The sequence below is a fragment of the Acomys russatus genome, chromosome 24 (assembly GCF_903995435.1).
Source record: "Acomys russatus chromosome 24, mAcoRus1.1, whole genome shotgun sequence".
In the NCBI taxonomy this organism is placed as follows: domain Eukaryota; kingdom Metazoa; phylum Chordata; class Mammalia; order Rodentia; family Muridae; genus Acomys; species Acomys russatus.
In genome coordinates, this window is record NC_067160.1 from 16,584,301 (window position 1) to 16,596,653 (window position 12,353).

At 45.5% G+C, this 12,353-nt stretch overlaps 1 protein-coding gene across 1 annotated transcript in view; it reads right to left on the reverse strand.

Moving 5' to 3' along the window:
* The window catches only part of Myo3b (myosin IIIB), a 334,536-nt gene that overhangs the window by 298,698 nt on the left and 23,485 nt on the right, over nt 1-12,353 (reverse strand). Inside the window, exon 6 of the mRNA XM_051166432.1 lies at nt 4,069-4,214. Coding sequence (XP_051022389.1) covers nt 4,069-4,214 — 146 coding nt within the window. The remainder of the gene's footprint in view (nt 1-4,068; nt 4,215-12,353) is intronic.

The window sequence follows — 12,353 nt, forward strand, 5'->3', positions numbered from 1 at the left end:
GAGCCACCAGAAGCAGCTTCTTGGGGACTCTGGAAGGAGCACAGCTCTACTGCTCTTTGGACTTATGGCCTGCAGGACCATGAGACAATACGTTTTGATTGTTCAAACCCATTGAATTTCTAGTAATCTGCTATGGCAACCCTGGGAAAATCACTCAGATGGGGAGAGGTGATTCCGGAACACCTACATTTAGTGACGGAAACATGACGCAGAGATTGTCACAAGTTCTCCCCTCCCAAGACTGTTCGCTGTGGGGAGAGCGCTCTTTCGGGAGGTAAGCACCAGCTCCAGACACTGGAATGATTAGGCTGGGTTCTGTTGGGAATTCTGGGGACTTTCTTTTCTTTTCTTTTCTTTCTTTCTTTCTTTTTTTTTTTTTTTTTCTTTTCTTTTTTCTACAGAGAGTAATGAGGAATCATAAAGTTTGTCATGAGACACTGATCAAAGGCATCCTTCATCAGCCCCAAACAAATAAATGCACAATATTGTTCTTGTAATGCTTGTCCAGTCAACCCACACTGTAACCCATACAGGTGCCTATCACCTTCCTGAACCCACCCGCAGTGGACAAGGGGAATCATTAACTAAAGACTCTGACCTAAAGAAAGATACGCGGTTACCAAGAGACGAACGTAATTGCACATTTCTCTTAACCCTATTGATCCATGAAATTATAATTGTGAAGCAGATCCCCTCTAAAGTGAAATATATATGATATATATGAAGCATATATCTCTCATAAATATATATTCATTCCTTTCAAGCCTTTGGAATTTTAAATGGCATCTTCATGTAAGAATGAAATCTATAGATGCTCAGAGAACCGGTTTCACTCTTTTCCTCTCTTCTAGCACCAGGGGAGTGGAAAAGAGCAGCAGACAGCATCAGCAGTCAAAGAGTGGCTTTTTTTTTTTTTTTTTTTTTGAGCAAAGGCATTAGACAAGATGACACATGCTGACAGATATAGCAAATAGTAGATGCTATGCCAATCAGTAGACAATTTCTGTGGGTTCGCAATGTAGGAAGAAGTGTGAGTCATGCAGTGTTTCAAAGACAGGTCACGAAGGCTGTTTGTCACTTTGCGGTGTGAAGGTCAAGAGAGAAGAGAGGGCAGGCGGGAGCAGAGAGGAGACCTGCATGCAAGCAGAGCAACCGCATGCAGACAGGCCCTGCTACATGGCTCTGACGGTGCCCAGAGAGCCTGGGTAATTACTGCCTGAATTGACATCCTAGGCTCTCACCTCTCCAGTCACCACAAGGTCATTCACTCATCAGTCCTTTGTCACTTCTGAAAGTCACTTCTTCCATGACTCAGTCAAGCTTTGCTTTTCTTCCCCCACTGAGTCATTTGCTCAGTTTATTTCTAGGAATAAAATAATTGCAAGGAAGAGGCCAATAGGGAAATCCAAGGAAGGAAGCCACGCATTTTCCAGATCCCACAGTACCATGAAATGGACCTTACTGTTTAGTTAGAAAAAGAAAATTCCAGGACACAAGAAAATACATTCAAATAGAAAAACAAAAACCTGAAGCCAAATAGAATCAAGACTTTTAGTCATTAATGTAATTTGCAGGGAAGGAAAAGGGAGGGCAGGGCAGGGCAGGACGCACCTGCCCTACCTGCCCTCATGAAGTGCGAAAGTGAGTAACTTAACTGGATTTTAAAAATATGTAAATGGGGGCTGGTGAGGTGACTCAGTGAGTAAAGATGCTTGCTCTCAAGCCTGACAACCTGAATTCAGTCCCTAGGACCAGAATGGTGAAAGTTGTCCTTTGACCTCTACACACACACACACACACACACACACACTCACTCACACACACACACAGACACACACTCACACTCACACACACACACACACATTCTCTCTCTCTCTCTCACACACACACACACACACCCTTCCTTCGTGTCCTCCTAATAAACAAATAAATGTAACATGAATTTTTTTAATGTAAATGCTTAATTCCTTCATTCTCCATCTAAGAGCCTTTTGTGCGGAAAAGATACATTTTTAGCACTCATTCTGAGTGTGGCCATTCACACAGCCCAATCGATCCGTAACCCTTCATAGAGAATTGTGTCGTTCTAGTAGGATAATTATTAAAGAAATAACTTGGTGAGTGTAAACCCATAAAGTTGTGCCAGCGTTTAGGAAGAAAACGGCTATATAATTTCAACAATTAAGCCGTGTTGTTTTCTTTGTTCCTCTTCTTTCTGCCCACGAATGTGAAGCCAGCCCATTAGAGTTGTGACAATGGCAAATGCTGAGTCCAAATAATCGCACAGAGAATCTGCCGGACTATTAATCTGATGCTATCTGACACAGCTTCTGAACAGGGAAAAGAAAGGCAGGACGGTGAGGGGAGAGGAAAGAGCCTCAGCCTAAGCTAGGATAAAGACTCACTTCTTCCGATTGGCCTCATTCTGTGAGCCATTCTGCAAGGTAGGGAGAGGGGGGTTAGTTATTTTTATGTCCATCTAGATCTGAAGACTTCTCCCAAGATGCAAGAGGGGGAGGGGAGTGGTAGAGTAGAGATAATCAGACAGCAGAGGCTGTGTTAGCTGAATGCTTGTCACAGCAAAGGAAGGGTCTGTTGACTCAAATGCATGCTTCCCCCCCCTCCCTCTCTCTCATGCACACTGATGCTCCTCACCACCACACACCTCACACACCTTCTTTGCTGCCTTGAATTTATCAGCTTAGGTGATATTTGAACATTTGATCTATACACGAGTGCACATAAAAAGAATAAATATACCCAAGTAAATCTCTTATTGAAAGTGTGTACAAGTCATAAAACTCCCTGATGTCTGGGAAACTTTGTTGCTGCACAGGGAGCAAGCGTTGTAACATACTGAACCACACAGAGAGTCCTTGCAGACACCGTTTGTTTCTCCTTTCCTCGCCTTAGGCTCCCTGTGCTTCTATTGGCTCCTGCATGCGTACGCCCCTTTGAATGATCACCAGACTATTAATTAAACCGCCAGAAGCGTCGCCTGCTCCACTGATCACCATCTTTTGGTTTTGGGGTTTTGGAAAAGGCAAAAAGAAGATATGCTTTTGGGAATGTTGGTTGTCGGTTTGCTCACATCTGGATTAGGTATAAAACCAATAATATTGTGATGATGAACACTTGAGAGCCCCATCTGCATATAAATAGAACTAATCAGAAATGCAAATTGCAATCGCCAGAAATGTGTAAAGGATGCAGAGAGCTGCGCTTTTGTGCGGAAAAGAGAAGGTCAACACGTGTATTGTGACACCAATTCAATGGCCTCGGGAGTCTCTTCCTCTGAAAGAGCCGTTTGGAAAACACACATTATCTATCAGTCTGCACACAGGCTGGGCTCGGCTCCCCAGCGTTTGACCTCCCAAACATAGATCAACTCAGCTCCCGAGAAAGAACCACACTTCTTGTGCAGACCCTGAATGAACACAAAGAGTAGAAAATACACGTGCGTTTCAGTCACCTCAGAGACGCCTCTGAGAAGACTTCCCCACTGAGTCGGAAGTCAGCGGTGAAGAATAAGGTGTGTAGATAATGGGACTTTTCATGGAGATGCACTGCTGACCTATGTAGATACAACCATATGAATATGTATTTTAGGGAGCCACTCCAGCCCAAATTTCCTAAATTCTAAAGAAAGTATACTTGAAAAGAAATGTTCAGTGTTTACACTGATTTTTTTAGTCCTGAATTGCATCTGTGTTTCTCTCATGCAAAGCACAAAAGTGAACATTTCGGGGAAATTGTAGTGCTGGAAATTGATAATCGTTTCATGCTCTCGCCATTTCTCACAGGTGTGATCTTAAAGAAACATCCTATCCTTGGTGTTCTCTCTCTCTCTCTCTCTCTCTCTCTCTCTCTCTCTCTCTCTCTCTCTCTCTCTCTCTCTCTCTCTCTCTCTCTCTCTCTCTCTCTCTCCCCTCTCTCCTCTTTGAAAGGGAAACATATTTCACAATCAGGCTTTCTCAAATTTGGAGAGAAATTGCATACCAACTAGTTTCCCCTCAAGATCGGTTTCACAAAACACCGATGGGTCAAGAGCGCCATCTGGTGTCCTACCTTGGGATCTTAAACAGCATTTTCACAGGATGCATTTCAAAGAGGGGAGGGTCTCCATCACCCAGCTCAATGGCTGTGATGCCCAAGGACCAGACGTCACAACGAGCGTCATAGGACGAGTCATACTGCTGCTCACAAGCAATGACCTATCAGACAAAAAGAAGACACAATACATCAGCCCACTGTCACCCTAGAGGCTTTAACAAGCTTTAGACTCCACCTCCCCCTTTTTTGTTGTTGTTGTTCCGTTGACTATGCTAATACTGAACGGCAGCAATAAGATGTTTGCATTCTAGGCCTTGTCTGTGCATAACAGATTCATCAGTTGATAATGTTTACCAACTTTTTTCTTTTTCCTTTCTTTCTGAACCGGCGTCTAACTACGTTATTGAGGCTGGTCCCACACTCACAGGGCATGCTTCTACATGCTCATTTCTTACAATTTCATGTGACAGTCATGCATGCTAGGATTACAGATGGATTTGTTCATGTTTAAAAATGTGTTACTTCCATTCCAAAACTATGTATTGAACCGTCTCAGTACAAAGTAGCACAAGACGTGTGGAAGAGAGACCACTCTGTCTCCACACTGCCTGCCTCCCCCCCCCAACCCCCCCCCCATTAAAGAAAAGACTTGGTATGCAAATTGCACCTCCTTACCCACTGCTAAATACAAACAAACAAAAAACAGTTCCTCTTAAGAATGGCTGCTTCAAGCTTGGACATGCCTGTGATCCCAACACTTGGGAGGTAGAGGCAGGCAGATCTCTAAAGGCGAGCCTGGTCTACAAAGCCAGTCCAAGATTGCAAAGGCTACACAAAGAAACCCTGTCTCCAAAAAGCAACAATGTAAAAGCAAACAAGAAAGAAAAGAAGAGAGAGAGGGAGGGGGAGAGGGGGAAACAGAGGGGTGGGGGTGGGGGGGTAGGGGGTGGGGAAGGGTGCTGTAGAATCCTCTGAGGAACAAAAAGTAAAATCCGCCATATTCCGCAGTCTCCCTTTTTCCAACATTATCTGTGTCCCCCCTCAAGCCTCACCAACAGTTTGAAGGTGCCACTCGCTGTCTTTTCTGGACTAGCTGAGAAGAGCAGTGGGGTCAGAATGGACTGCAGGTTTGTCGTTAGGTGGGAGAACGTGAACCCTTCAGAGGATTCGGTTTCTAGCAGTGTTGTAAGTCTCACAGGAAAAAGCTCACTCCTGACTGGCATGGAGATTGGGAGAAAGGAGCAGGCAGAGGCTGAAGAGGGGCCAGTTCTCCCCCTTTGACCTTGATCCTGCCTCTCGGAGCAGGCAGGAAGTTGCTGTGTGATGGCCAAGGAGCATGTTGGTGAGCACAGGCTGGCCAGGCTGTTCACTCAGGCTGCATCTTGCCTCTGGCTTATGTTCTGAATGAGACAACAACTACTTGTGATGAGCAGACAAGGGGCAGTCTACTGGACCCCCTGCTGCATGCTGAGGGCAGAATCAAGAGGCAAACACACAGCCAGCTACAGTGCTGCTGCCGGAGCCAGGTATGAGGGGGCAAGAAATAATCAGATTCTGCCTGTAGTTCTGGAGGAACGGTGAGTGGGCCTATAAGAGAAAAAGACTTGTGGGTAACTCCGAAGTGTTTGGCCTGAGCATGTGACAGAGAACTGGGGTTTACTGAGGTAGAGAGGAAAAGCAAGTTCAGGTCTCAAAGCGGAACCTTTCAAATTTCAGGTGTCAGGGAACTATCCAAAAGGAGATATTGATTTTAAGCCCTAAGACCCCCGCAAGACCCCCTATTGGACTTCTGTCTTAGACAATCATAAGAAAAGCACTATGGTCTGTATGTGCCCCCTAACTCATGTGTTAAAAATGGAGTCTCCAGCGCAATAGTGTGAGGAGATGCAACGTTTGGGGAGACGCTCAGTCATAAGGCTTGACCGTTTTGAATGGACTCATGACATGAGAGAGAATGGCTCTCTCACCTTCCACCATATGAGGAGAGTCAGAGGTCCCCACAGAACTCCAGCACCTTCGCCTTCGTATCCCCAGACCTTAGAACTGTTAGGGAATAAATTTTCGTTCTCTATAGATTGGCCTGTCTTAGCTATTTGTCACAAAGTAAATCAGCACAATTTTTAAAAATGTATGTTTTGACAACCGGTAGTGGCACATGCCTTTAATCCTAGCACTTGAGAGACAGAGGAGGGTAGATCTCTGAGTTGAAGGCCAGACTGGTTTTCAGAGCGAGTTCCAGAACAGCCAGGGCTACACAGAGAAACCCTGTCTTGAGAAAGGGTTTATATCATTATAGTGGTGATAGAAAACTAATGTTTCTCCTCTTTCAACAGCAGGTCAGGAGAAAATGTTCTCAGCATTCTGTCCTCAACCTCAGCTCTTCATGTCCTCTCTCTCTCTCTCTCTCTCTCTCTCTCTCTCTCTCTCTCTCTCTCTCTCTCCCTGTCCAACCCCCACTTCACCCTCATCTCTCAACCCCTCCATCAGAGCAGAATGTCTTCTTATGAGCTCAACACATTATTTCCAAAATAAAATTCAGATCTCTCTGCATCTGGAACCAGAGGCTATGTTGATGCCCCTAAAGACCTCACTCTCCTCACCCCAATCAAGTGAGAGCCTGCAGCATTTACAAGGAGCCCCGTAGAAGGCTCCTCAGCACCTCTCAGGAATGACATTTTTGAAAGTGCAGGACTAACATAATTTTAGACCTTTCGACCAGCAGACAGTTTGCTGGTTTGTTCAGTGACACTGTGGCAGGCCTTGTGAGGGAAAGGAAAACGAGTCCTGCCCTCTCCCAAGCAGGGTCTCGGGCCAGCTGAACTATAAATCAGACCTCTAACAGTTAAATGGCAAGCCACAGCAGCCATCAACATCCTCAGACAGTGTGCACCCGGCATGCCTAATGAAGGGGTTGCGCTTCAAAATCCCAGGACGCTAGAGAAAGACTGCCAACTGAGAAAGGTAGTGCGAAGTGTCTTGCACCAGCAGTCTACTGCTTCCAGGGAAACATTCAACTTCCAGCGCTCTCAAATGGACCACAAAAGGCAATCCCAAGGACACACCCAACTGTAGAATTGGAGACTGCTGATAACTTCCCCGGTGCTTGTCATAAAATACTCCGAACTGATTTCAACTTGTCTTTCCAGACAGATGCTGTCTTCATCAACAGAAAAACACCTCTCGGCCAATTCCTCTCCCAGAATACGGCTCATTCTACATCAGAGAAGCTCTTCCATGGAAATTTAAAGAGCATCACACTGATAAAATAGTTCACAAATCACTATTTTGTAGCCACGAGGCAGACACCGTGCTAGGCCCTGCAGAGGGAAAGTCAAAGGTGCGGTTTAGTTCGTAAGCAGCCCTGAGAAGCAGCTGCTGCTATCTCCTTTACAGCTGTTTACCCAACAAGAGTAACCAGCCCTCCCTGTTGGCAGGACTGTGATGGATTTTTAACAACGCTCAAAGGATGCCTCCTACCTGAAGGTCAGTGCATCTTGCAAACGGATGTTCTATAAATCTAGCACCAAAGCATCACTAGGAAGAGGCGAAAATGCACCACAATTCTTAGCTCAGCTTTCTCCTTGTCTCGGAGTAAAGGCTGAGTTAAAGCATGCTGGGACTGTTGGGTCTTTGATTCCCTTGTGACGGAAGGGGCCTCCTAGAGGCCTTCCCGAGCTGAATCTTTGTTGGGACGCTCTGCTAAGCAGAGAGAGTAACTGTGGCGGGTGAGGCACTGTCTTGAACCAGGTTGACCAACTTCTAGAAGTCATGCTAGAAGTGTGGAGATAGACCAGTTGAGATGAAGTTGACAAAAGTCTGGGATCCCACAGACCTCATCACTTCTCTCACCCTTTCATATCACCTCACTGCCCCCACAAAGTGATGAGTGTGTGTGTGTGTGTGTGTGTGTGTTTTCTCTGTCACCTCCCATCGAGATATGATGTCTAAGTGAGGGATATGGATGAGTTGTGAAGGAGGAATGGAAGAGTAAACATGTGTGGGAGAGGTCAAGGGCAAGCTGAACGACCGAGAGTTTCATCTGATGGGGATGGCCGTCAATGAACAGGGACACATTGATCCTAGGTAACCAGAAGAGTGACAATGTCATATACTAGACTGGATAAAGCATTTTGCTAGTTCAAAGTGGGTCTGTGTTTACCCCAATCAGGCATAAGTAGTCAGTCACGATAGTTCTTAATTTTTCTGCTTCAGTTGTGGGTGGAGCCAAGGACTTGCTCTACTCCTGCATTACATCCCCAGCACTTGGTTTATTGTTGTAACTATGTTTGTTTATGTGTGTATTCTGAACGTGGGTTTTTGTATGTGAGTACAGCGCCCACGAAGTCCAGAAAAGGGCAGCAGATGGCCTGCAACAGGAGTTAGAGGCGGTTGTGAGTGGCCCAAAGTGGGGGCCAGGAGATGAAACCATGTCCTCTGCAAGAGCAGCAATTGCTCCTAACCGCTAAGCTATCTTCCTAGTGCCCAGTTCTTCGTGGCTTTGTTTCAGAGCAAGACTCGCTATGCAGCCCAGGCTGATATCGAACTCATGATTCAGGAACTCTCTTAACTTAAAAAAAAAAAGATAGGATTGAGGAAAGAGCCATTTCTACCATCCCTTCCAGCTGTAACACTCTTGGACTTCATGATTTCTAAGTAAGCGACCTTGGGAGAGTGTTTGAAGAAGAAGGGCTAACATCCTCCTGCAAATTAGCTGGAGTGCAGCGTAGGCTATTCTGGGGCAGGCACTTACTTGATGGCTGGAACCTTGAAGGGATCTTATCACTGATATTTTGTGGAAGGACTTAAAGTCCATGAAAAGATACCAGTAGCTGCGCTAACACCTCCGTTAAGGAAGATGAACTTCAGCTAAAGAGCAATTGTTTGGATGCTGGTTAATGGAGCATGTCCAGGTTCCTACTTCGAAATGCAAACTTAGGGCTCTTCTGGTGCCACTTAGACCGCACTCTTGCTTATTTTAGGGAGGGAAGGAACATAATGGCAGATTACCAGCAGTATCTATGCACTGGCAGCCTTAGTGACCAGCACCAACAGCTATCCTGCACAGAGGTGGCCTTCAGTTTTCCAAATGTCAGTTGTAATCACTTTGCCCTCCAAAACTTCTTTTTCAAGGAGAGACTGGGAACAAGCAAGAAGCCTTCACAGTCATGGAGTGAAGGCTAGCAGTCCAGACCTCAGAGACAACTCTCTTTAATCTTCTTCATGGGACTCAGTGCCAGGTTGCACACTCCTCAAGGCCTCCTCATCACTTCTTCCAACCCTGTGGTGGATGAGTGTCCTCCCTCTGCCTTCAGGAACTTCTAGGACTTTCTTGGTGCCACAGTCACACAGCCTCATCGTCTCCTTGTCCTTCTTAATACGGTCAGTTGAGTTCTCCTAAGGACAGCCGATTATTTGCTCTGTTCACAGCTTTGAGGTGGTGGGACTCTCTTGGGTCATGGAGATACTGGCCTCTGGCTAATAAAGGATGACGCAGATGCAGCATCTTCATCTTGGTTTTAGCATCCCTAAGCGGTGATTTGGTCAACATATTTAATCTCTCTCTCTGCTCCTCTTCTTTCCAAACAACCTGGGCACCCCATTATTCAAGGGCCTCCTCCGAATTACTGTCTATCCCACCTTTTCTTTGGCACCAAAAGCTTATCAGTAGATAAGTCGGCTATTAGTGCTGCACAACTTTTATTTATTTACTCCTTTGATGTCATTTGCATTTTGTTAAATGACTATAGGAAGTGTGACTTATTTTTATAACAAAAACAGCAAGTTCTTCGTTTGACCTTTGTCTGTGAGAACAAATATTAAAACATTTGCCTGTGTCTTCATCTTCCAGAATGTCTCCCTTTGAGATTTTTCATCAAGGAACCACTAGGTTAAAAGTGCTGTCTTGATTATAAAACTAGATTCACAAGAGACTAATCAGAGAGGAATGCATAAATTCCCATCTGTACCCATTTCTACTGTGGGCTGGAAGAGCTCTCACTTCCTTGGAGCCACCAGGCCCTGTGCAACATCCCACGGCTGAGGCTTCATTTCAGTGGAGACAAACAGTGGCGCTCACTCATGAGACCCCCCCCCCAAAAGGTAGGCAAGAGCTGCTAGAAAGACTTGGGCTCTTCTTATCACAAGGTCCCGCTATCTGCAGAGAACACCCGGACCAGCTGGATGTCCAAAGACAAAAGAAACAGTCCACCCAGGAGCTCCAGAGTCCAGGGATTTATCCACCAAGGTATTTTTACCTTAAACCCTTATCAAATAATATCAAAAGCTGCCTGGCTAAAATCTCTTTGCTAATACCTTCACGTAGGCTTTATTACTGTCCTAAAAACTTACCAAGGTTTAAATATAATAACACCTTCTTCAGATGTTATTTCTTCACTAATATTTCTGAATGTCATTAATGATTTAATTAGGTTTGCTTTCTATATTCTGATTTCTCACCTTGCTAGAATCAATCATGCAGTCCAAAATTATAACCAGAGGTCGAGATTAAATTTTCATTCAAGTACACAGGCAAAATGCTGTTATCTCAAGAGCTAAATTCAGCTAAATAAGAAGCAAGGCAAATAGACCTACAGCTATTACTCCTTGGCTGACCTTGAGCCCCAAAGTACGGGCAACAGACTGACAAATAAGATGGCCTGAGAGGCAGGAAGGTAAATAGGGTCCTTCGCTTTGCTTACACAATCCATGCAGCACAATTGATAAAGGTTATTGATCATAAAGCCTTTTAAACTAGAATGCCATCTCTGTAATCAGAAATTGCAGCAGAGAATATTCCAGTGCTAAACATTTTTCATCAGCTCAGCATACAAACATCGTAGTGGTTACATGCTGAGATAGTGAGCAAATGACCGAAGTCCCCTCCCTAGAATGAAATATAACTCAGAGATTTTAGGAATGGTTTTGTTTGTTTCTTTGGTTGTTTAGTTGGTCGCTTGGGTTTTGTTCTGTGGATCAGATGAAATAGAATAGATTTCCTTGTTATCTTTCCACAAAGCTCAAGAATGGAACTGAATCTATATCTTATGCATTGAGAAGTTGCTAGAAATAACTTAGACTGTCCTTTGAATTTCGGAACAGTCCCTAATTTAAGTGTGATATATTCCAGCCAATGCCTTTAGAGTTAAATCAGCCCAGATTCAAATTTAAAACACACACAGCAAAACTTCTATAATACCAGCAGCTGGGGGAGATGGTGGGGAGGGACGCGCTCTAGGTTCGAGGTTAGCACCCAACTGACATTTGCACCTCCATTCTCCAAGGCCCTGGGAGCATGCCACCACTCCTGCCTTGTCTGGCAAATCCCCTTCCCAGAATCATGTTTGGCACCCACAGTCCCCTCCATAAAAGGTGAACCAGCATGCCAGAGTGTGCCTGCATCCTTAGGACTGGAGGAAACTGAGCAGCCTGGAGGTCTAGTGCAGGCGCTGACCCAGTAGCTACCTTCATCCAGATGGACACAGGACCTTGGAACTCATCAGAAGAGGAAGCTGGGGTCTCTAGTAGGTGAGTAGTTGACTTATCCAAAGCCACACCATTAGTTGAAACCCAATGTGGGCCCAAAACTCTGTGGTTCCCGGTACCACCCTAGTCAGGTCCATTCTGGTGGTTCTTATCATAGGAAGAATGCTGGGCCACCACCCATGGCACTGCTTTTTCTTCAAGTGGAAGTGAACTAACTCCCCCGTTCCTCTGTCAGATATGGGCTCTCCTCCAGAGAGCAAACCACAGAGGGCTCTCCCGTTCAGGCCACTCCACAGGCAGTCAGGTGAGCACCATTATCCTGAGAGGAAGAGGAACAGATTCAGAACAGCTAAGCAACTTGCCCAAGGTCACACAGTGGGCAGGTAGAATCAAAGTGTGAGCCCAAGACAGGAAGATGGTGAGGGAAAGCACACCTTTCTCCTCCAGGATGCATTTGGAAATCAGAAAGAAAAGCAAATCAGAGTGATAGGATGTTCCTGCTAAGGCGTACCTGTGTCCAAGGCAACAGCCTCTGCTGTGGGTCTTCACCCAGGCTGCGAGCCTCATAGGCAATCACGATGCCCTTGGAAACATCACCCTTGCTATCAGAGTGGCTCTGCTTGACTTTCTGAAACTGGAAAAGGTCTGGAAATCCCCAGGGATAGGGGAGAGTGTTAGTCACCCCACTTCTGCTTGCTTTTGGATCACCTCACTCACTGGAGTCCTTCCTAACCCCTGACTCCCTCCCATGGCTTTCCTCTGATAGCTCTGTAACCACCCAGCCAGGAAGCAAGTGCAGAGTTCAGCTTTGGCATGCT